At 41.3% G+C, this 25370-nt stretch overlaps 1 protein-coding gene across 4 annotated transcripts in view; it reads left to right on the forward strand.

The window, feature by feature from the left end:
- The first annotated feature begins 13603 nt into the window (after positions 1–13603).
- The window catches only part of B3GNTL1 (UDP-GlcNAc:betaGal beta-1,3-N-acetylglucosaminyltransferase like 1), a 118249-nt gene continuing 106482 nt past the window's right edge, over positions 13604–25370 (forward strand). For 2 of the 4 annotated variants that reach the window (XR_009743764.1, XM_061455617.1), the window contains exons 1-4: positions 13604–13774; positions 17956–18072; positions 18200–18299; positions 23155–23219. Coding sequence is in view for 3 of the 4 variants with exons in the window: in XM_061455617.1 (XP_061311601.1) it covers positions 13694–13774; positions 17956–18072; positions 18200–18299; positions 23155–23219 (363 nt within the window). In the remaining variant the exon portion in view is untranslated. Of the gene's footprint in view, positions 13775–17955; positions 18073–18199; positions 18300–23154; positions 23220–25370 lie in introns of those variants that run through there. The other 2 variants (XM_061455619.1, XM_061455618.1) reach the window with 2 other exon arrangements.

The raw sequence follows: 25370 nt of genomic DNA on the forward strand, positions 1-25370 counted from the left end.
GCCAGAAAAGTAATGGCAACATGGGGGCTTTGAAAGCCTCTCCTGTCCTCCATGCCCTTATTGATGCTGATGCAGTTCCTTCATCTGACCCAAGCTGATGAGTCTTAGAATGAGCAAAGCCCAGATTTGTGGTCGCAGAGTCAGCATTTCTGGCTGCAGAGCCAGGGCTCATGGCTGCAGAGCCATGCCCAGGTTAAGCCTCCCCCAGTTCAAAAGTGAGGGGCAGAAGGAGATAGGGAACCTCTGCAGAGAAGGGGGCTGCTTGGTTTGCTCATTTGCATCTCAATCCCCACAATGCTCTTCCGGCTACTCACAGCTATTCCATAGTAGTGCTCTTGGCTGAGATCTGGGAACACGCTCAAAGGGTGAGGCAGCTTTTGGATGCACTGAGCTGTTTTCTGTTTGAGCTGTGAAAAGCAAACATCTTTTCAAGAGAGAACATTCTGAACAGTAATTTTTTCACATTTACAATTCAGAAAGAGCAGAACTTCACAGAAATCTGGAAGGAAAATATTGTATAATGTCAAATGGAAACATAAATCCTCTGCAGCAAAGTTTTCACACTACTCTGAAAATAGAAGCCACTAAGTTACTACTATACTTGGCCTAATGTGGCAGGACTGGAGATACAGGTTCTGGAAACAGCTTCACACACTCAAACACTTGAACCCCAATAAAGCTCCATCACCTTCCTCAAGGAGCAACCTGAAAATGAGGATCTACACAGTCACTTCCGACACTTGCTTCTAAATTCACTTTAAATATTTGCTTGTCACAGCTACAAACCCAGGCACCAACAGTGGCAATCTGAAAGGACTCAGAGAGCAGGCGGCTGCAGGAGGAGAACCTGCTGAAGGAGAGATGACTAATTTGCTTTGGTACTTTGGAGAAAACAAAATCAAGCAGTGATTAGAGATGGGCTCAAGCTCAGGTCTGGATTTACATTTTCTTCAAAGCACGGCTGCATTTAGATCCTATGTATTAGGGACAAAACTCCCCTGCCAAGCTGGGGCCTGGCCCCAAGGCACAGTAAGGATACTCTCAGATGCAGGATTTTGGGTTAAGCACATCGCAGCTGAACATGCAAAGCTGGTTTAAACAGTGTGGCAGAGCTAATCTGTTGAAAGGTCTCACTCAGCCTTGCTTGTCCCAAAGGGAATATATATGGGAGAGCTGCAAACTTCTCAAGGGCCTTGCTGGTCATTGCCTAGCCCATGTGCTGGTTTCACCATGTGTCCCTGTTTTTGCAACTCCCACCCAGCTCCCTCTCAGCTGATTTATTTTCACACTACTCAGCTTGCAGGAGGTGAATCGGGTCCTGTGGTTACAGAGCAGACCCAACAGCTAGTGCATGGTGTGCAGCCTCTCACCGGCTGCCAGCAAGGGAAATCCGAGACTTTAAAAGGAGGAGGGGGAAGGAGGAGAAGCAGGGTATTTTGTGGAAAGGCAAAGCCATAGCTAAGCAGCATGCATGGCAAAGCAGGAGGGAGAAGAGAGTGGTCTAAGAATTCAAACAAGCCACAGAGAGGACAACAGAAAATTCATATAGGTGTAATATGAAAGAAGTAGAGTTTGTAAGGTAAATCCAGCAGACAGATGGGAGTAAGCAGAGTTATAAACCAGGGAGAGGTTGAGCTGAATGGACAGTGGGAAATCTTTGTGTGTAGTAGAGGGGGTACCATGTTACTTGCTCTCATGAAATTAAAATTAGTAATGAAAATACATTCACCCATAATTGCACCCTTATGCCTATTCCTGCTTACTTCTCTCAGTCCTAATATCTGAGCATAGTTGCTATTACTCCTAAATTGCTACTACTCAGGTCTTGCTTTTCTTGGTTTTGTTTCTGTTTTAAATGGTAACATTTTGGCTTTCAGAATGTAACAGAAAATGACACCCATTAAAAGAAACACAAGCAAATCTTTCCTAGAAGCAGCCAGCATTAACTGCGCGCTGAAATAGAGCCATAGGCCAGCAGTACTGCTGATGGAACAGTGTCAGTTTAGGGACTGCATTTTAAAGAGCGAGGCAGCATTGCAGAAGTGTTGAAAGAGGGGGCGGGGAGCGCTGGAGCAGAGCTGCCCCTCTCCCCTTGGACACACAGGCAGCGCCGGGAACAAACAGCTCCCGCTGCAAGCGCAATCCAGCTTCCGCCTCTGGATGTTTGCATTCGGATCCCAACCAGCTCCCACCCGAATCAATGGATCTCGCTGCAGGCGCAAATGGGAGACTGAAAATACCGAGTCTTAATTGTCAGATAAGCAGAAAAACTCCGGGAAAAAAAAAAAAAAAACAAACAGTAATCATTATTTGGACAAGTTAATTATATGACATTACCCTAAAATAAATAAATAAACAGGTGGAGATGCCCGGACTTGTGATGTGGCCAAACCAGTAGGTGTGCCTCGAGTTACACGTATGGGCTCCCGCTGTGCAGAACACAGGGATGCCACCTCTGCAGGCAGTGAAATCCATTCACCAGGAATACTGGAACATTTAAGGCAAATCAGTAGTTTGGGCAGTGTGTGTATTTTATTTTTTAAATTTCTGCACTTAAAAGAGTTGCTGGCAAATAAATGTCCCTTTCTGCTCATGGTCTTTATTTCCATCTGCTGCATATGGAGAGGAGTAAGACACAGGACTAACACTGGCCTTTAAGCAGGGAGGTCAGGTATGTCCTCCTCGCCGGTGTTCCCTAGAAGCCTCTTTGCAAGTCCAGTAACTCAGCCCAGGTAAGAACTGAATCACCTTCTGCAAGTGCCTGCCTCTCCATGCTGACTGCAGAGGGAGACTGACTACACTCCCGGCTTCATTGCTCTTAATATAAGCACCTCAGCCAGCTAAAATACATGCAGATTAGGCAGACTGAGTGAGGTGTCATAATCTTGGCCAAGAAGTCTAAAGTGGAGTAAGGATTAAACCCATGCCCTGTGATAGTGCAAAAAGCATAGTTTATGCTACCAAGGCCCATTTTCCCAAATTTCACAGCTTGGTTTTCATCGAGCCAAGGGCCACAGCATCAGTAGCAATGGCTCCGGTGCTGTCCCCCCTCCACCTCCCAAACACCTTAAAGTGTTTAAGCAACCCAGCTCATGCAGACAGGAACTGCACATCAAACTGAAAAGCACTGAAAGGGATGATGTCTGCACCCAAGCAGCCTATTAGGAGTATCAACAAAGTAACACAAAGCACAAAAGATAGCTAAGAAACACTCATCATTTGCCATCCCACACAGCAGCCCCTATCTCAGGACCTAGGGACCCGGGCAGAGGATTTAGTGCCTAAGCCTAGAGACTCCTCTGGGTTGCAGGCATTAACTCATGCTTGCATGCCTGAGACTGCATGAAGCTGAAGTCAAAACCAAAAACCTCTACAGAGGCCTCAGTATATTGTTGTTCTGGGGATAGTCCTGTGTGTTTCATCCACAAGAATTAGTGTTTTCTTTTCATTTCACAATAACCTAGGTATTCCAAATGTCTGCCAAAAAGCACTCGGAAACCCAGCATTTAATCTGAGGACTTTTAAGAGGACCAGTTGTTTATTTCCACCATCTAATGAACATTAATTTCCTGTTTTAGAAAGTGTAATTCATGCCACTGGTGAAGCTGATATTTATCTTGATGTATATCCTCTTGGCTGGCTTAGTTTTTCATTTTCTCCAGCTCCTCCAGCCTACAAACAGCCTGCAACCTGTAGCCTCAGCCTGTGCAATCAGTAGTGCTGCAAACCCATTCAGAAGTTTCCAGTACTTGGTGGGAGAATCTGATAGCACAGGCCCGAACCCATTAGCATTCACTTCTCATAATAAAAACAAAGCTAAAGAGAGTGTTTGTAACACTGTTCTGAAAACAAGAACATATTTTCCTTTCTGCTTCAGAATTTAGACAAAACTAATGCAAGTTACACTAAACAAATCCAGCCCTTGCCAGGATAAACAAACATTTGCAGTGTTGCTTGTCATGAAATAAAGCCACTGACATGCATTTTAATGCAAGTCTCCTACAAATTGTGCAAAAATAATTGTGCCCTGTGTATTCGTTGCCAGGTTACTAGAAGGGAAGAGGATATTTTTGCAGACATGATGAACTTACAGGGTAAATAATTCAACTTAATCGTTTTCAAATTTCACACTTAATTCTCAACAGCAGGTCTTTTCAGATCCACCTCAGATCTGACGACAGGGATTATTTTAGAGCAAGGCTGACAAGCTCCTGTGAGCCATATTTAGTCCATGGGGTAGTTTTTATATGACAAACTTCCCCCCCACACTAATACACTAGCAGTTCTAGGGCAGCAAGTGTTGCTCATTGTTAGTAGCAGCACATGGATTTTCACTTCTTCCTAAACTCAATCACTCCCTAAACAAGTGATGTCTTAGCAAATAAAGCAGCATTAACAGAGACAAAACAGAAAGAGCTCCCTGTCCATACCCAATCTGCCTGCACAGTTCTCCTGTCAGTGACATTCTGGGAGAAATAGCACTAATTCCGATTAAAGCAGATCAGGAATTACATTATTACATATTTGCTTAAGGAAAAACAATGGATCAGCTAATGAAATGAGATCTGTGCTGCTCCACGAAGCAGGGCTTTTTGTGCTGCTTTGTGGCAATATTTTCAGAGCAGATGTATCTGAAGGAAGGGGCAAAGGGCCCTGCATCCCTTTTAGCACCACCCAGCTCGACAGCAAGAAAACTCCTCCAAAGAGACCTGCAGTTCAGCTGACAAACTTTCTATTTTGCAGTGTTTCCAGATGACAAACAATACATCTGCTGAACGAGGTTCTGATGGCTTTCAGCTTTTGTTCAAAGCATGTTTTGGCTTTATTAGGTCAGATTACACTCTCACTTAGGTGCCAACAAATCTGAGCACAGAAACTCTCCGCTGATACAGGACTGAGAAGACAAGTGAGGTTCTCTGTCAAAGCTTCCACTCAGTTCCTTGCATGACCTTCTGGAAGACACTTCTCTATATTATGATGCTGAATTTAGTTGGTGAGGAGCTCTGAAAATCAACTGACATAAATTTATGGCGCTCTGCTAGCTTCTTGTGAGAGCAATGGCAAAGGCCAAACAACATGAAAGCTTGAAGGTATGCTGACAGGCCTTGTGGAAGCTAAAAGATCTTCATTTGAAATGTCCCAGGACAGTGACAAGCCATGAAATCTAACAAAACCTGTCAAGAAATGACTAGCAAATTTAGAAGCATTTTTACTTGGAAATACCATGCAGCCAGAATAAATGTTAATATTTTTAGAAGATGCTGTGGTCACCCAAACTCTCTTTTTTTTAATGCTTTTGGGATAAGTCCTTGAAGCAGTATGTATGAAATCTGACCTTTGCCATCTTAGTAATGTATATGTCTATGTATCTCTTGCGTTCTCCAACAGGATTCTGGCTGAAAAGCCAAGCAAATCCATTGAAGGGTAAAAAGATTAGTGTAGGACTTCGAAGGTAAGGGAGGTTTATAGTCATATTACTTTTTTGTGCTTTATCAAAACATGATGGGCCATTTCAAACTAACTACTAGTTGATTATCTTTGTATTTCTAGTTCTATCTCATTTCACGCCTCCCTCACTTCACAGCACTATAACCTTTTTGAATTGCCCTCTGTGATATCCACTCCTTCACTGTTGACCATTGCTCACTTATTCATTGCTTGTTGGATCAGCTGGGCACTTGCACAATCAAGTCTTTGTTATGCTTTCAGACAGGCTGCAAGTCACAATATTGAAGCAGCACAAGGACTGTTTCCTCTGCTGGCATTTAGGAAGACAGCATCCTAAACACATGACTGATATAAAGTAATTATGACAATCATTCATACAACAGCTCTTACTTAGAATGCCTTTTCCCCTTTAATTGTTGTAAGAGACTGAAACCCCCAGAATTCTGAAGAGCTTTTGCAAGCTGGTCAACTGAGAAACAAGGGTTTGCTTCTTTGAGAGCGCAGCAGAGCTCAGGTCTGTTTAATGCATCAGTAGATGATGGCTGGTGATACACAGTTAGTGGGAATCCTACAAGAGCTGCTCTCTCCAACTGCTTAATTGGCCCAAACAAACTGGAATGTAGTTTTCCAACTAATAAGCACTGACAATAATGAAGAGCAACTGCAGGGACGGTGGGAAGATAAAGGAATGCACATACCAATGTTCTGCAACAGTACGAAATGTCAAAGTTCAAGTTTACATGCATAATAACCACAACTGGCACATGGATTGTTGGGTACCTAAATAATCTGAGAATCCAAGATGAGAACACTAAAGAATACAACTTTATACAGGTGGAGGTTTTAAAACAAAATTAAACTTCTCATATGCATTTACAGATACCCCAGTATTTAAAAACCTGCAGGATCTGCTTCTAGGTCAATGCTATCAATGGAGTTGGACACTTATATATCCTTGAATTCCTCCTCAATAGGCAAAGAATTGGATGTAGCACAAGAAGCAAAGCTAGCAAAATGCTATTTTTAGTTGATTTCACTTGAAGTCAAAATGAGGATCTTGGCTTCCAGATCGTGAATTTAAAGCTCACTCTCTCTTGCAGTTCAGAAAAAAAAAAGAAGTACCTAATTTGGGAAGGGAAAGTTTAGATAGAAGTTAAGTTGGGTTGGTTATGGAAAGAATAAGAGTATTCAGCAGAAGCAGATGAGTAAGCATTTTGTCACAGGGAGGGAGAAGTAGAGTCTTTTGTGTATGGTGGTTTATTGCAGGCTCTAATGGCATCGGGACGATGTTACCAGGGAGCCTTCACACAATGGAATAATTTACTGTCATCTCTTATATCCTGCTTGCACAACAATGTAGTCTCTGTAGACCTCCTCCTCAAATAGTTTTGATAGCCAAATTCTATCTGTAATGTCAGAGAAGATATCATAACCCCACCTTAAAAATCACTTTGACACAATTGTTAGCTTATTCACACAAAATTACGGTGAATTGATTATGTCCTTTGGAAGGATTATTACACAGAGAGATTTGCTGAGGTCTGAAAGGCTGCAGACCCTCCTTTCCTTTACCCTTCCTGTGCCCCAGTGCTGGCAGCCCCCATCATCCCAGTGCTTCATGGGGCTATGGCTTCTCCTCAGCTGCCCTGAAGCCAGAGAAGTGCAGCAGTGCTGCGCAGCCGCAAGAGCTGGTGGTGTCCTCACCTCCTGCTCCCCATAGCATCACACACCTCCTCTATCCAACATGAAGATGTCCCTATCATGAGTCTTGACTTCACAGAAGATCTCACATGGGGGCCGTGTCTCTGTCCTTCCCACAACCCAGGACCCACATACACCATTGGATAAGACAGTAACAAGCCATCACAGATACCACTTGCACATCTTGTTGGCATGTTTCCTTGCAGAGCAGGAGGTCCTCAGGTTAGCAGCTTATTTGTCAGGCTGTTCAAAGGCCTTCCTGGCCTTGAGAAGGGTTACATTCAGCAAAGAAAGTACAGAAACATGGAGTAACAGCTTTTCACTGAGCGAGAAGAGTTTCCTGTCTCTGTTCTGCTCACATCTGGTCAATTTTCTGTCAAGAATTACATCTTTACTACTCTTTTACAACACACAGCCAATACAGCTGAAAGGGAGTAAGTTGCTCACTATCCAACCTCTGTACTATCAGCAGTATTATCAGTAACTTCAATGAAGCTGTAAAACTGTTTTACTGAAGATGCGTGAACTGGAAAGAACTTTGAATTTCATAACCCAGAGTGAGTCTGAAGAATTGGCATTTACAGGAAGATGGGAAAACAGTCTTTGCTTGAAAATTAAACAACACTGGAATGGAATTAGTCATAATAAACTGCACTTTAAGACACACTTTCCATAGTAGATTAGTATTTTAAGAATTATATTAAAAGATATAATAAGATATGTGTTATTTATAGGGTAGTATTGGGATTTAAAGAGCCTATTGAATTCTGTTTTCAATGAAGATGTATTAAGTAAATGTTGCTGTATTCTCTAGAGCTATACAATTCTTGTAATCTTTTTTATAGAGGCCTTTGGCTAAGTCATAATTCAAAATGTTACTCATTTCCCTTTCTGTCTGTATGTCACATAAAGATGTGCATCCAATACATTGTCTTGTGGTTCTCAGTGTATTATACACATCCCAGTTCCTGTTATATATACATTCCTTTGTAGCTATATGATTTATTTCTTTAAGCACTTTCCCATCTTAAAATGTCAGATGCTTCCTGTGCTTATATACAAAGAAGTTTAAGCTCCCAAAGGTACTGAAGTTCAACAGAATTCTGACTGTGGACAGTATGAATTTACCAGTGAATTCTTGGGAAATGCACAATTGCACCTACTTTCCTCAGCTCTTGAGCAAAAATTCATTTCATAAGTATTTAACACATCAGTCATCAAGAAGATCAAACAGAGGCATGGTTTTGAAAAACAAGTAAGTTAAACTGAACTGTCTAGAGGTTTATTCTTCAAGTAAAAGCTTTGATTCTCAAGGGTTATCACTTGTGGCACACAGGAACTTGTCAAGATTAGGAAAATGGGATTTCAAGGCCAGCTTTTATCTATTTCCATTATCTGAATCTTACTATCTTTTGTAAATAACTTTTTTTTTTTCCCCACCAAATAACTTACTTATAAAGCTTTTCGGGTAAGTAAGGAAAATACCATTATGACTTTACTAGGTTTCAAATTGGTTACTTAATAACAAAACTAAGCTGTATTAACCAGGTGGTTATTGCCTATCACTGCATTCTGCAGCAGACTTCAAATGTTTCTTTTATTGCATTCTCTATATACACACATTATATAGAAGCATTCCTTTATGAAAAGATTGACAAATGAAAGTGTAACTTTGCATAAAGGTTGTTCAAGTATTGGAGCCCTAGGTAAAGAAAAACCTGCATTGATGATCTTCAGCTCTGTGGAAAAACTGTGCCTCTCCCTTGCCACTACTTTATATCCTGCAGCCTTATTGCCACAAGGCCACACTAAACGTAAGAGTATACTCAGTAGCCTGAACTAAAGCAGCTAAGAGGATAGCTTAAGCAGAACAGAGGACCTGCAGAAAACTGCAGTGTGGCCCAGCAGGGTGATGGGAGGACATGAAATGGGGAGCGGGATGACTGGTGGTGGTCAAGAAGAGTGTATGTTTGGAGGTGTGGACTGGTACTGAAATGAATGCCATCTTTCTAGTTTACCCACAAAAGTACTTAAGTCCAGTTCTCCTGTTAACAAAATATTTGTGACATTTGCCAGCTCATTAAAACAACCACAGGCTTCTTCAGATTGACTCATTTAACAAAAAAAAACCAAGCAACAGCAACATCCTTTGTAACAACAGCTAGTGTTTTGAAGAGACAAATGTTTCACACACCACTTCTCAAAAAAGCAACAGAATTTTTCAACAAGATTATTCAACCTCAGTATCTCTAAATTGTAAGAGGCTTTTTCAGAGCAATCAGCCCTGCAATTTCAGCGGAGCATTTGAAGTCTTGAGTACACAGGGAAATTGGCCCAAATAACTCCTAGGTACTAGTCTCCACTAGTAATAAAGGCTCTGAAGGCCAAAGGAAGGCATTAGCAGCACTTGTGCAACTCCCTTAACGGGGTGTACACATGTAACTAATTGGAAACCAGTAAACAATTCTGGTATTGAAGCACAAAGAAGATAATCTCACTCACACTACTTCAGTCATTTTCTTCTCATGTGGCTGACTGGAATAAAACTGCTAAAATACTGTTTCCCTCATGCAGAAAAAGATCTAGGGGATATAATAGATCACAAGCTGATTACGAGTCAACAGTGTCAAGCCATTGTGAAAAAGGCAAACACTGCACTAAGCTGTGCAAACAGGAGTAGGGCCTGCAAGACATGCGAAGTAATCCTGCTTGCCCAGCACTGGTCCAACCCCAGCAGGAACCGCAGGTCTGGCGCTGGGTCTCATCTTCCAGTGGAGATGCAGAGAACCCAAAGAGAGTCCAGATGAGATTGAACACAGAAAGAACAGCGAGGAAGGGCTGAAAGAATCAGATGTGCATAACCTTAACAAGAGAGCAGGATGGGAGGGAACTGTGACAGCAACTTGACAATACATAAATAGTGGCTGTGGCGGGGTGCAGGGTGGATAAGGAATAACAGATTTGGGATGGAGTTTGCAAGCCCTCTCAGGCAAACTACGAGTTAACATAGGCATTAGCCAGAAGGCAGCTGAGAGGGAAAGCACAGCTGCAGGGATAAACCGCTGGGGAGAGAGCTGTGAGAGCACCCCTGAAAGCTCAGGGCAGAGCTACAGACTCAGGGGATGCTGGGCTGTGTCCTGTATAAGGGATTCTGGTCTTATCTTTGGCAGGTTAGTTGCCTTCTCATTTGTACTGACTCTATGTCTGATAATGAAATAGTTATTTCTTTGTTAGGCCTGCAAAAAAGCAGGACAGAGTGCTGGGGGTGGTGGTGGTGAGGTTGTTGGTTTGGTTTGTTTTAATAGCCCAGCAAAACTTTTCACATCTGGCCTAAAATGTGGTCAACTTGGTGAATCAGCTGAGGTAGGAGGAAAGGAGGCTAACTTTTGCCTAAGGGAAAGTATTTAAACTACTAACGCTACCTAAACCGGGGAACTGAAGACTTTATTCTGTGAAGAGAGAGAGCAAGGAGCTTCTGTGTAACAGAGGGAAGTCATGCAATAGGCTCAACAAGTCTAAAACTGAGGCAATGATAGGTGTCTGGATGTTTTTGCTAGGGGAAAAAGATCTGGTCCATCCCTTCTAGGTAAAGCATGACCCAGACTAGATGTCTCAGCACCATGGCCAGACGTCCTGTGCTGGGGAGTCACCACCTCCCTGGGGAGATGATTACAATGGCTGATAATTCTCATTCGGAAAATTTTTCTTCTTGAGTCCAGTCAGAATCTCCTCAGCAGTAACTGGTACCCATTACCCCTTGTCTAGATATTAAGAAATTCATTCTAAGGGTAAAGATATTGAGGGCTGCAATAAATTGTCTGAGGATGTTCTGAAACCTCCATTGTTGGAGGAAGGCCTTTGTGAACAGGCTAGTAGTTATTTGTCAGGAATCATAGAATCATAGAATGGTTTGGGTTGGAAAGGACCTTAAGATCATCCAGTTCCAACCCCCCTGCCATGGGCAGGGACAACTCACACTAAACCAGGGCACCCAAGGCTTTGTCCAGCCGGGCCTCAAACACCTCCAGGGATGGAGCATTCACAGCCTCCCTGGGCAACCCATTCCAGTGCCTCACCACCCTAACAGTAAAGAATTTCTTCCTTATATCCAATCTAAACTTCCCCTGTTTAAGTTTATGACAAAGTTGATCCTGTCTTAGGATGGCACGACTGCTAGATGAGCTTCTCAAATCCCATTCTGCCCTATAGTACTATAATAAGAAATACTGCACCCCTCTTGCCACTTAACAGTGATATTTATGAACATAACTGACCATTTTTGGAAGCTCAAAGCATTCTTTGAATAGAAGTGGTTTCAAAGCTAGCTGTAAACTGAATATTTTACCTACTTTGTTGAATGATCCTTTCAATATGGTGTGTTCTGGAAATAATTCAGTAGTGAAACTTACAAATTCAGCAACAAAGGTGTTAGAAGAAAACTCTATACTCACTCAGTCATCCCAATAAAGATATGCCTGAATTAAGTTGCCCACATGCTCCACAACACCAAGAAATTGATTTGTTTGTAAGGATACTCTCTTACCCTCCCAGTTACAGTTTGACCCGTACAAAAAGAAACTAAACCCAAGCCGACTTGGCCTAAAAACCCCAGTGACAGCCTACACAAGGAGTCCTTTTTTTGTCTTTCTTTTAAACTCCCAGTGAATCAGTTGAGATCTGTCCTCACAAGTCAATAGGTCTAAGTTATTCCTACTATAACTAGGCTGTGTCATTTTTGAAATGACAGCTAAATGTAGAAAGCAAAACAACTTTCCAGATACCGTTTCTTTCCATCAAGATGAGGAAACTTTCTACTTGATGGCTCAAGCCTCCAGAATTTGCAGGTTTTAGGTTCACAGTAATGATCCTCAAGAGACTGTTTTATCAGAAATAAAAGCTAAAAACTAGTATGATGAGAAAAGTCTTAAGACTCTGGAATGCTTTTAGCTGCGAGAACTTTCTGTGCTGTTCCTCACCACTCTGAAAAACCCATGAAGCAGAGCAATTGAAAGTACAACTAGGACCAAACCATTTTTGCTTGTTTCTAAATGAGTCTGTCGCGACACCATTAGATTTCTTTCCATTCTGACCCACATGAAAGAGGAACAGGCACTGAAACAATGGACTGTATTTTGAAAACTATTTAATTGCCCAAGAACACAGAAATGCCTGCTAGGTTTTCAAAAGCCAGTAGGTAACAACTCTCACAATGGAAGCTAGATGCCTAGGTTGCACTGAAAATCCCCCTGAATGGTTTCTGCATGCTTGTGGGCCTTTAAAAGTCTGTCCAAAATCCCCCCAAATGAGAACCACGTTTTAAGGAGATGTTTGTATTTAATTACCCTCGGTGGTCAGCTGCAGAGTATAACATTGCTGGTGGTTTTGGTCGGTTCTGTGCTCTCCTCTGGGAAGGAAGTATGGGGTTTGCTCTGCGTTTTGTAGACTGCTTCACATAATGAGGCACTGGTCCCTGACTGGGACTTTTGTTTGGTTCAGAGCGAGTAAAGCAATACTCTGCTACACTTTCTTAGATAACACAAGGCATGCAGGCAGCATCGAAGTGCTCTCAGCCTTCATGGCCAGAGAAAGCAATGATCGTATTCAGCAGTGCTGTTCACAGAGAGATTAAACTGAGGCTGGATGGAGAGAAGCCGTGTAGATAACTTGAAATAGATTCCGAGGGTGAATTACTGCTTGGCTGTCGTCCTCACCTCCTCAGCTCTGTGACTGGTGTGCCAGAGAACACTTTAAGATAACTCTGCTCTGTTTGCTGCTTGCATTGTCTGGCTGTTGAACGCTCTTCAGATAAACAAGGGATAATCTCTGGATTTTGCTCAACAAGGATCGCTTTGTGCAAAGTTTAAAACAGGTTGTTGTACAGGGCCTGCTCTTGCTGTACCTTTTAGCTGTGAATACTTCCAGGGGACCAAGTGGCTGCACATGGAAGTAAATGATCGATAATGGTATCACTGCAGCCAAGAAGTATTTCCTCGTTTTCATTGGAAAAGGCCCTGGTCGCACTGAGCAGCCCAGTGCTGACTGGAGAGACACATGTAAAACACTGCCATTAGAGAACGGGTGGGAAACCGCAGGCACCGCTTATTTAACTAATTGCTGCCTCCACAGAGAAGACCTTCAGCTGCCTGCGGCTCGACCAGCGCACCCGGAGCTGACACCTCGCACCTTTAAAGCTTTAAATCGCCTCACGGGGCCCTCCAGCCCCAGGCCGAAGCCGTTCCCGGCCTCCCGGCCCGGCCTCCCCCTTCAGCGCCTCGCTGCTCGCCGCCGGCCTAGCCCGTCGCCCAAAGCAGCTTCCGGCCGCCGGAGCCATCCTTGTTCCTCTGCCCCGCGCGCGTTGAGGCAGCTCCCGCTGGAGCGCGGGGCGGGAAAGGCCTGAAGGGACGAGGCGGCGGCGGCGGCGCGGGCGTGAGGAGCGGGAGCGGCGGGGGGGGTAGACCGGCAGCACCCCGCGGGCCCCCGCTTCCACCCCGGCCTGGAGCTCCGGCTCCCCCAGGCCGTTCCGGAGTGAGAGGCGGAGGCTGTCATGGCGGAGGCGGGCAGAGCTGGGGCCCGCCGCCCCGTGCCCCCCCGGCCGCCGGCGGGCCGAGGCTGCGCCGTCCAGGTGGTACGTGTCAGGCGGGCTGGGGCTGAGGGAAGCCGGGGCGCCGGGCAGGCCGGGCCGGGTGGACAGCTCGGGGCTGAGCCCCGGGTCCCGCTCCCTGCTCCCCGCTCCCCACGGTGCTCGCCGTGGAGGTGTGTGGGTGCAGCGGTTGCTCGGTGCAGGAAAGCAGCGGGGTTTGTGGCTCAGCCTCGGCTATGTGCCGCCTGGCCCTGCACAGTGACGGGCCGGCGTTATTAGTGCTCCCTGTAACAATGTTTGGGTTTATTCTTAATTATTACTATTTTTTCACGTTTATACACATACAACTGTTGTGGTTTGGCAGTGATTTAGGTTTAGTGAGCCAGCTATCTGAAAAGCAAACCCATAGAGATCAATAGGCAAGCAAAAATGATGGACAGCTTCACAGAGTCTCGCATCCTAAAGGCAGGTCAAAGTTTGTGGCCTGAAAAGTCTCTCTGGGTTTGTTTAAAGTAACCCGCGTAGGAGATGTGGCAAAACGAGTGTGCTTCTGCCAGCAGCCGTGAGTTTCTAAATGGCTTGAAATAATGACTCGTATGAAAACTGTTTAAAAACAGTGGTTTCTGATTAATCTGGAATCTTCAGCAGTGTGAAAGTGATTTTTAAAATAGATTTCCCACACTCTGATGTGGAAGTGGGCGTCTGTTTGCCCTGAAATTTGTGGAAAGTGAAAGTAAGTTTACACTTTGGAATTGGTCAGTAGGTATCTTCTTAGTGAAGGATGCTGGTGGTAATACCAGCAACAAGAGAGCTCTTGGATTCAAAACATTCTCAAGTGCATGGTTTCTGACACTGGTTTTTAAAACCTCACTTTTTTCTCCTTCTATCTTGTGGTTGATGTGTTGGTTTTCAGGCCTAGCTGAGGGAGGACGAGAGTGTTTTTTTTTTTGGTGAATACATTTGTAGAAGGAAAGGGATTGAGCTGCCTTTTAACCATTTCACATTCTGCCATCTTTGCCATATATCAAAATTCATTTTGCAGCAAAGCTGGGAATCATCATCTTCAGCTTAGTGATAGCAAAACGGCACTACTAAAAAGATCCGAAATTGTTTCAGGTCTTACTCTAGAGTATCAGAAGTTCAGGAAAAACCAGGTAGTGTCACAATGCTCAAAACCTCACTTGGAATACTGAGACCTCACTTGGAGCATTGTGTGCCGTTCTGATGTCCTCAACATAAAAAGGACATGGGACTGTTGGAACAAGTCCAGAGGAGGCCACGAGGATGATCAGGGGCTGGAGCACCTCCTGTATGGAGACAGGCTGAGAAAGTTGGGGCTGTTCAGCCTGGAGAAGAGAAGGCTGCATGGAGACCTCATAGCAGCCTTCCAGTATCTGAAGGGGGCCTTTAGGAATGCTGGGGAGGGACTCTTCATTAGGGGCTGTACTGATAGGACAAGGGGTAACGGGTTAAAACTTAAACAGGGGAAGTTTAGGTTGGATATAAGGAAGAAATTCCCTCCTGTGAGGGTGGTGAGGCACTGGAATGGGTTGCCCAGGGAGGTTGTGAATGCTCCATCGCTGGTGATGTTCAAGGCCAGGTTGGACGAAGCCTTGGGTGACATGCTCTAGTGTGAGGTGTCCCTGCCCATGGCAGGGGGTTGGAACTAGATGATCTTAAGGTCCTTTCCAACCCTAACTATTCTATGATTCTATGATTCTAAAACCAGATCATGGTTCTGTATATTAACTGTTGTGCTTGGCTTACAGGCTGTGAGGATGTTCCTCTGTTGGATCCTACTATGAATTGTTCTCTGCTAGTGAAAGGACAATTCTGACTCAGTTGTCACTCATTTGATATTCCAATGACAAAAATACGTTACTTGTTTCAATTTGTGTCCCTGTGTTCACTCAAAGTTACTTTGCAGGAGCTTTGTGTATTTTTGTAGTTCAATATTATAGTACCAGTTTTCAAATATATGAAAGGCTACTGCAAAGGGAACTGGAATAATAATCCGTGCAGAGACCAGGAAGTGGTAGTTGGCATAAATTGCAGCAAAATTACTTCAGCCATTTGGAAGATGGTATGCCAGGTCTCCTTTATGCCTGCTTTTAGAGATTGCCTTAGCAAGGCTGGTGTTTCTGTCCCTGGAGATGTTTGTCAGCTTTAGTTGACATGTTTTGGGACAGAAGAAGTAGAGACTGTCTCTTGAGGTTACTGCCAGCTCATTGGGGGTTTTTTGATATGAATCCATAAGTGCAACAGTGCCCTGGTTGATGCTTTCCCCTCCTTAAATGAAATAAGGAGACTGAAGTGTTCTGGTACAGTTACTTGAGGATCAAGGCCAGTTTATGAATGCCTAGTTCAGGACAAGTACCAGCTGCAAATTTTGTGTTTCATACTAATCTGTTATGAGTTTTTATGTTAAGTCCTGAGTACCTTAGTGCAGTGAGGTACTTATGGATGCTTTTACACGTGCTACCATTAAAGTATTGTTTTCAGTTCAAACTAAACTGAAGTCCAAACTTTATTGTGGTGTTTTGCCCTGCTGTCCTGAGTTAAACCAGGAGTTCATTATGAGGAAATAAACCAAAGAAGTTCCAGTTTTGTAATTTTCAAGACAATATTGAGCTGATTTGTGATGCAATAGTTACAGTTTTACAGAGTTAATCAGAAAACATTGGCAAATGATTTGTTTTTCTGGATGTGAAAACCTGTGGCTAGTTTATATGGTCATTGGAAGACTTGGAGAACCCTTTTCTTTCTGAATGAATATGTTAGATTGATTAGTATAAATGCATAGGGTTGCATTTTTATTGCCATCTAGACCTAAACGATATTAAAATTCAGAGTTGATATATATTGGTTTAGAATCTCATATTTTTGCTTGTTCTTTTAGTCTCAAAGTTCTGATTTTTTTTTTTGTCTGTATGTTGGAATTATTTGGTAATTAATTTCATATTTTTGTTTTTATTTCTCCTTCTACTTATTTATCTCTCCAAAACAGAAGTCAAAGACCTGCTTTGCTTAAAACTTTAGACAGATTTCCTCCTACTTCTTTTAAATACCCCTTTCGCCTCCTACAGCATCCTGCCAAAAATCAGGTTGTTCATTCAATTTAGACAACAATAGTCTTAATTTTGCTATGGAATGTTCTCACATTTCTTCTTTGTGAGTTTTCTACTGCTGTAGAAAAACAAAAGCATGCACCAAATCTTCCTACTCATGTATGATTTGCCTGTATTTGCAGTGTACATGTACTCACATGTCACTAAATCTTGATTAATTAAATTTCAATATTCTTCTAGTATTTTGTTTTGTAAGATCCTCACATGCAATAGGAACTAACCTTCTCTTTCTTCAACTTGCGTGTTTATGGTTACATCACTTGATGAGTTGAAGTTCTGTTTCTAGGAACTTCTTAAAATGTCCAGTGAGACTTTTTACAGGTTACTTGGGTTCTTTGCCTCAAGTTTCCCATCTAGAAGAGGCCTTAGCAGGTACAGGTTTGGCCTTTCCCTTTACAAGCATAGCCAGAATGTTTATTTTTGAGATACTGAAAGAATTTGGGGGCAATTGTTGGCTTTTGGGGGGCTAATTAGAACAGTGGTGAGTAACTGAACAGAAAAATCCCTCATCTCTGGTTTCTAACCAGTTTTAAAATACTTCAGGTAGGTTTTCATGCTTTGCATGTGTGTGGCTGAACCAGTAGAGGCTGTAATAGGAAAGCTTGAAGTTGAAATCATAGACTATGGAAGTATGGCAAACGGCATCTAATGTGCTTAATAGCAGTTTTAAATAGAGCCATTTTAAGAAACATGGTCAGAGCCCAAGGGTACAGGCTGCATATATGAGCATCTCCTGGTAAGTAGTGAGCTTAGAGTGTCCTAAGAAATACAGGAATACTAGAAATAGGTTAGTGTGGTGTTGCAGATGTTTTGTTAGTGTTTTTTGCTTCAGTAGTCTCTTTCCTTGGAGATCTACCAACAGCCATTTTATAACTTAAAAAATGAAAAAGATAGCTTGATAAAGAAGAAAGTCAATCATATATTTAGAATTAAAAGAGAGGATCTTTGCCTTCTTTTTTATTTTTAAGTGCATTTTTTTTTTGTGAGAGTTTCAGCAAGATCTGGCACTTGCCCTTTTTAATGAATATTCTTATAGTGTAAGTAAACAAAAATAGTGCATACTGACATACACTGGAATTTTCGTTTCTTTCCTTGTAGTCTGTCATCGTGCCTGTTCACAATAGTGAATGCTGGTTAGATGAATGCTTGAAGTCAGTTTGGGAACAAGATTTTAAAGGAACTATGGAGCTGTCTGTTTTTAATGATGCCAGTGAGGTATGTTTCCAACCTTATTTAAGATACTGCCCAAGTAAATACTGTCTCTGATAGGAATCTTTGGTTTGGACTGTGTTTGGTTCACCATACACTTAAAAAGCTGCTGTCTGTGTCATCATTTTTCTAGGATGCTTCAGCTGAAATAATTGAAAAATGGAAGATGAAGTTGGAAGATGCTGGTGTTCCAGTAATTGTTGGTAGCAATGATTCATCTGAACCTCGAGGCGGTATGTAGCTTAATAGTGATTCTTTTGGAGAGTTAGCTTCTTATCGCAGGCATCTTGTATTTTTTAGTTTGAAAAGTGTCTTTATAGCTACTTGCATTGCAGTGTTAAAAAACCAACCCACAATGTGTTCCAGAGCTCTCTGTTCAAAACCTCATTCCCAATTAAAATTTGGCCCTGTTGGTTTTGGTTCTGTAGGATTTGTTTATATGTCCAGGAGAGAAGAACTTGGCTTAACACTCATGCTACTCTGCAAAAGAATTTTGTTTAGTTGTAGTATACACAGTGGTGGTAACACTTACAGTTTTACTTTGGCTTTTGGAGATCCGAGTCATCTTCAGGAGATGGGGTTTAAGAAAAAAGAAACCTAAAATTTCTCACAGAAGGATTTAAAAAGTAAATGCAGAATAGACCCTGAAATAGAACAAAATACGTTTTTGCTTTCTCTTTTGATGATCAGATCAAAACAGAGGTTTCAGAAAAGTTTTGATGTGAGCTAAAAACTCTCACTAAATTCCTACCTGTTTAGACAAAGAGCTAAACCAGTATGTTTAGTGAGCTACAGAAAAGGTGTATGATGTGATTCCGTGTCAATTTACATGCTAATATGAATTGCATTTACCCCTGGAGGAGATAACAAACGAATTTCTCTAAGAGTTCTTCTTTTGCTTGTTTTGGTTATGTTAAGGTTTGAGTTTGTTGGTTTTTTTTTTTTTTTAGCAGACAAGCTTGCTTAACTGTAAAATAGAAATAAAACATACTGCTCTTTGAAGAAGCTAGTGTTAGTCTGTATTCCAAAGGAGAGCAGCAGGACAAACCAAGCAGAACAGGGTGTTCACATTGTGTATAGGAGTTGTATATCATTCTGGATTTTTGTGGGAGTAGACAGGTAAGACCTGATAGAAAATTGGTTCCAAATGTGTGTCTTTCCAGTTACTTCACTTAAAAGGCACACCTTGGAAACACTGTAATGCAAAATCTGGTCAGTTTCTGTTTGTTGGGTGGTTTTTTTTTTAACAAAATACCCCTTTTGTAACTGAAAGAAACCCAGGCTTATTACAGATAGCTCAAAATGATCTTTTTACGAAAAAGCCCAGTTCTTTTTCAGAAGGTTTAATTATCATCCAATGTTGAAACATGCAGAAAAATTGGAATTTGTGCACTAAATTAATCTGCACATTGGTACAGGACCCTGGCTTTATTTACTATCATTTCTTTTGACTATGGACTTATTTAAAGCTGTTTTTTAAACAGTTGTCAGACCTAGCAATACTGAACTAATACAGCATAACTGTTGCTATAAATATTTGAAGTATTTTAATATTTCTAGCATGATCTGATGTTGTTTTGACAGCGTAGCTTTCAATATTAGCATTATTGAGCTGCTGACAAAAGACAGACAAGATTCATAGAGGGAATTTTTTTCCTTTGGACAACAGATAAAGCAATGTCAAGAATTCCTTGTATTTCTGGAAATTTATCTATCTTCCCGCACCCCCCTCTCCAACTATTGGATGATCAGTCTCTTTTCAGATTGTACTTCCCTTAGTTGATGATCTAGAAGCTAGGTAGGATGCAATTGTGTGTAAACTGGGTTTTAGTTTGCACGCAAGTACAACATTTTGGCAGTAAGTCATGCTAGAATTCTGAAGTCAGTTCACCTTCGCACTTTAGGAAGGTGAACCTAAAACTGAATTGTGAACTATAGGGAGCATATTGTGCCATTAGGGATATATCAGGTTATTTTTGGTTTTAACTTGCATTTGTTAGTGTTAGGATAGCTGAAACCTGAACAAATGTTTAATAAATTGGGGGTGGGGGATGTAGCTGTGAGCATTGTTTTAAGTAATAGTATGAAATGCAGAGTTTTAAAAAAAACAAACCCAAGCTTATTCATGTGGAAGTCACTCTCAGGTCACCATTAAAATGAGGACATCTTTTCTTTGTTACATCTTAGGAGCAGGTTACTTGAAATCCATAGTATTTGTTTGCTTTCAGTGATTTACTTTTATTATGTTAAGGACTAGTTACAACTGTAAGGAGTCTTTCCTTTAAAAGAAGATGCTTTAGTACAGAAACAATGTACTAGTCAGGCTTCACATCTTCAACTATTTACACAAGATTAGGATTTATTCCTGATTCTTTTCTAGCATGTAAAAGAAAGGGGGGGAACCTAGAAAAAAGAAAGGGTCACTTGCCTAAAAAAAGGAAACCTTTTTCTTTCCAAGAGTGAGGAATGTTAATATCTCACTGAGGCTTAAGTTTTTACGGCTGTAACCATGGTAACAGGCTCTTTTCACCAAGTAAGCAGGCCTTACAAAACTCAGAGACCTGGCACAAACGTTGCATTTTGTTCAGCAAAGTAATATGAAAGAAATTTTTTTTCCTCATGCCAAGCATAGGATTTGTTGTGCTGAAACCAGTTTTAGTATCTAGTTTCTTCCATGGGAAGTTACATCTCCCTTACTAATAACCTCTAAAGTATGTGTGTTTTCTTCTATCCCCCTTAAAAAAATGGCTGGTATAGTAAAAGCTTCAGGATGATTTCTGTCTTAATGTTAGAAAGAAACATGTTCCAACTTTTTCTCATAACAAATCATAAAGATTTCAGTATTTTATGTAAAGTGGTTTATTTTAAAAAGAGATCTGAAATATTTCAGAACATTCATTGAGTAATATAATTGTCATCTTGTAGTTGCCTTTAGCTGCCTTCTCTTTTTTTCCTGCTGATTCCTAGTTCTTCATTATTTTCTGCTGAAGGTTGCTGAAATATCGGGTATACTAATGATAGCATTGAAATACAAGTACAGGCTGCTTTACGGCTGGTAATGATGTGTGAAAGTAGTGATTTCATTGATGTTGGGCAGGTTTAGTTCTGTTCTGTTCTTCTACCTCTCGCTTGTGTAGGGACCTCCATAGTGTTGGGGTTTTGCTTGTTTGGCATGTCCAGACCTGCTAACTTTCATCAGTTGTTTCCCACTAAAACTGCTCATGCCAGGTTTCAGCTCTGCTGTTGTGGTAGCTACTGACTTTGCCAGCTGCTTTTTTACTGCCAATAGGAAGGAGAATGAGAGTAACTGTATATGTGAGATTAGATGTTCATATGTGTCTAAAAAGGTAATATACTGTAAGATAGTAAGCCTGAGAAATCCATGATTATAAGAAGGTAAGGATTAAAATACTCAAAATAAGTACGAAAAGAATAGCACAATTATGAGGAGGAGCCTTCATTTGTAGTATTCTGTTGGTAGTTGACATAATGTTCCTTTGAGGCAGTAAGAAATGCAGTCATAAGGCTTTTTCTGTACTTGGACAACTCAGCAAAATAGCCAAGGAGCATGCACATTAAAACTAAGTGAACCTTTGAGCCCACTTAAATTTGTTTCCTGAGTAAACTTAAACCTGTATCACAAAAAGAGTGGAGAATTACAGAATTCTGCTTTTTTCAAATGCAAAAGCAGGAACTTTAGAGACAGTATTATTTAAAATGATCCTGCTTCACTTCATGGTGAGATTTTTCTGGCTTTACGATTCCAGATTTTTCTATTAAAGTATAAAAACCCTACAGTATTGCATATCTTCACCTCATTTGGTTCGCATGTCAGGGCAATCTTTTGCTGTATTCCTTTGACTGGGTTCCATAAATACTTTAAATGAAGCTTAAATGTTAGGTATTATGACCAAGTGGAATTCATATGGCACTTTTCAGAATAACTCTGGATATACGTGGTCTCTTCTTATAATGCTGCCTGGGAGAAGAGTTCAAAGACCATCATGTTCTTGGGTAGGTCTTGTCTTCATGCAAAAATATTCCCAGATAAAACAACCTTGCAGATGAACTCAGTTTACCACTGAAATACATCTTCTTGCTGGTTGCTGTAGTCCCATCCTTACCCTTGGCTGTGTATTGCTGCTCTGTCCCCCCTCCTTTTTTATTTCTGCCCTGGCATTAGTTTGACCTGCCAATGCTGTCATCTGCTTCCGAAATTAAGCTGACAAAAGGTTTTCTTTCAGTTCAACTTCCTGAAGTGACTTGGTAAAAGATTCAGCAAGGGTCAGGGGGTCAGAAACAAAAAGACTGGATGCCAGTGTTGTCAATTGTCTAAATCTGTATTTCAGTGTCTTTGATAGATGGTATTATATGTGGTATTAAATAAGCCAGGTTTGTGCTCATTGGTTATGTATTCTGCTTTGGTTCCCCTCTGCATTACCTGTGCCATTACACTAATGGCACAGGAAGTTTTTTGTATTTACATACTTTATATTTAACGAGCATAGTGGAACAGAACAGAACAGAACTTCCCTGATGGGTATAACAGGTTAGCTCTTATTCTTTCTTTTCAAGAAAGAGCTCTTATAGCAAGCTCTTATTCTTTCTTTTCCTTCTTAAGATTTGTTATTATTTGTTAGAACTGAAGAGATGAATGTATATACAGCCAGGGGTTTTCAGCATCTGCTCATTGCAGGGGGTTGCACTAGGTGACCTTTAGGAATCTCTTCCAACCCAAGCCGTTATGTGACTATATGATCTGAGGTACTGGATGTGGAACCGAGATATAGCTGACTCTTCAAGGTAGATATTGCAGATTATATTCTTCTAGTACTAGCAAAAGTAGCCCAAGTTTATTTGGTGGTAGAATTATAACACATGGAACTGATAATCACTCAGAGAAGATGACTGAAATAGGCATACTGATTAACTATTTACAAATGACCTTGCTTTAAATATGGAAAAATCATGTACTTCCCGTGATCCTGATTTTTGTATTTCCTTTCATCTGTTCCTGATGGTAGTAAGATTTAAAAAAAATACAACAGTAAAACCAGCCACATAATTTTATCTTTGTTTTTTCAACAGTTGGGTTTGCTAAAAATCAAGCAGTCATTCAGAGCTCGGGAGCCTATCTCTGCTTTCTGGATTCAGTAAGTGAATACATTTTGTCTAAGTTAGTTTTGTCAATAAAATTCTTTATTTTAATGTAATTGTTGGTTTGCTTTAAAGATAAGCTGTTGAAAGATGTTGGGATGTTAGACATGTTGGTTACCATTTATAGCTGTAAAGGTGTCTTCCAACCTGTAGCAAGCCTACAGGCTCACACTGTTCCTTGATCCTATTGGATTTCACAAGCTGTTACGAGCAGGGTTGGTATTTAGGTGTTTTCAGGATTTTTCTTTCCCACATTCTTCAGGAAAATCATACTAATGAGCAACTAGGAGCTGATCTGCTGCTTTTTTGGGTGCAAAATATGAGAAATCTCAGCTTCCATCTTGGAAATTTTTTCCTGTCTTTGTTGGATACCTCCTGTGAACCCCTTCAGCTCACTAACCCACAGATAACTATCTGACTTTCTGCAGCCTAATATGCAGTGAAGGGCTTCACAACTGTGTATCCGAGGAATCTGAGGAATGGTGCCATGTGGCTGGGATCAGGCAGGAGCAGGACCTTAAAGGCTCACTTGATCTTGTGTAATTTCACCTGAAGATTGATTCTTCCTTCTGAATTGGAACTGAACGATGGTTTAGTGTGGTACTAGGATTAATTTGCTGCTGAAAGCGTAGGTTTTCAGGTAGGAGTCAACTTAATGTTATGATTGTGCTTAGTAGAAAGTGTCATGAGAGCAGGGATGTAAAATTAACAGCCTTAAAACCACACAGGTTTTAATTTGGGTAATCTTTCAGTTTGCAACTCCATTTGTTGTATCAGCTAGATAGAAGGATGGTTTTTGTTGTGTGTTTAAAGTCTTGTGAATTAATCAATGTACTGTTGCAAGACATGGTTAAGTGCTGGTATATTTCTTCTGATCGAAGGCAATGCAGCAGAAATTTCTTATCATTTAAGAAATTAAGTTTTACAGGTGGCTTTGCTGGCCTTTATTCTTGCTTTTATTAATTTATCACCATATTTAGCAACACAGTGTGCCTTTTAAAATGAGTTTGAGTTTATCCTGGCTTCCCTTTACCAGTTTGTTGGTTTGAGGTGTTTGTTTATTTTGCAGAGTGTATTTCATGCAAATCTTTGTGTGTAAGTTCATGGAGGGTGAAGCTTTGAAATGCATATGAGTATATATTGAATACACAGGACTCACAGGACATATGCAAATTAATGGTGTCTGAAAAGGCCAGTTTCTCATACATGCATACAAAAAAATGTATTTTATACCCAGTGCTGAGCATCAGTGTCTGCTTCATAAACAAATTATTTTGAGGAAATATGAAGAGAAAATGTGCTGCTCTGTTTCTGATTACCTGACTCAGCATAACTTATAAGAGTGGAGGGCATCAGAAATTATGCCATGAAGTAACAGGAGTAATCCCAGTTTTGTTGAGATGAATGAACTTGGGATCCAGTTCCTTTTGCTTTACTTCATTGCTGACTGAAGTGAGACATTAACCTACTATTCTCTTGTCCCATGGAGCTTTTTATCTTCTATCTCAAATCTGTATAGGGTAATTTGCTGAGGTGAATTTTGGATTAGTCTTTCTTTTCAATCCTGGCAGATGTACTTGGCTGTAAATCACAGGCAGTAAACTAGTGATACATAGTGATGGCACAAGAGATGGTGGGTTTGACGTTAAACAGGGGAAGTTCAGATTAGATATAAGGAAGCTCTTTACTGTGAGGGTGGTGAGGCACTAGAACAGGCTGCCCAAGGAAGTGGTAAATGCTCCATCCCTGGCAGTGTTCAAGGCCACATAGGACAGAGCCTTGGGCGACCTGGTTTAAGGCGAGGCGTCCCTGCCTATGGCAGGGGGTTGGAACTTGGATAATCGTAAGGTCCTTTCCAACCCAAACTATTCTATGATTCTGTGACACTAGAATATTAAATTGTTTAGATGAAATTTTCATAGAGTTCCCTTCGGATTTCTTCACTTGTTATTTTGCATACTTATGGTATGCATAATGCCATAAACACCTTGGAGTGTTTATACAGTATGCATCTTCATGCTTCTGTGTTGTTTCTCTTTGCTGGCTGTGCAGGATAAGGAAACATTAGGGAAACAAATTAGAACTCTTAAGGAATGTAGAAGTGATGACTCTGGATTCCTGCAGTATTCTCATTAGCATTTATATTT

This window comes from Pezoporus flaviventris, unplaced genomic scaffold (assembly GCF_033815535.1).
Source record: "Pezoporus flaviventris isolate CSIRO_AGI_PZ_B2104156 unplaced genomic scaffold, CSIRO_AGI_Pfla_v1 ptg000020l, whole genome shotgun sequence".
Classification (NCBI taxonomy): domain Eukaryota; kingdom Metazoa; phylum Chordata; class Aves; order Psittaciformes; family Psittacidae; genus Pezoporus; species Pezoporus flaviventris.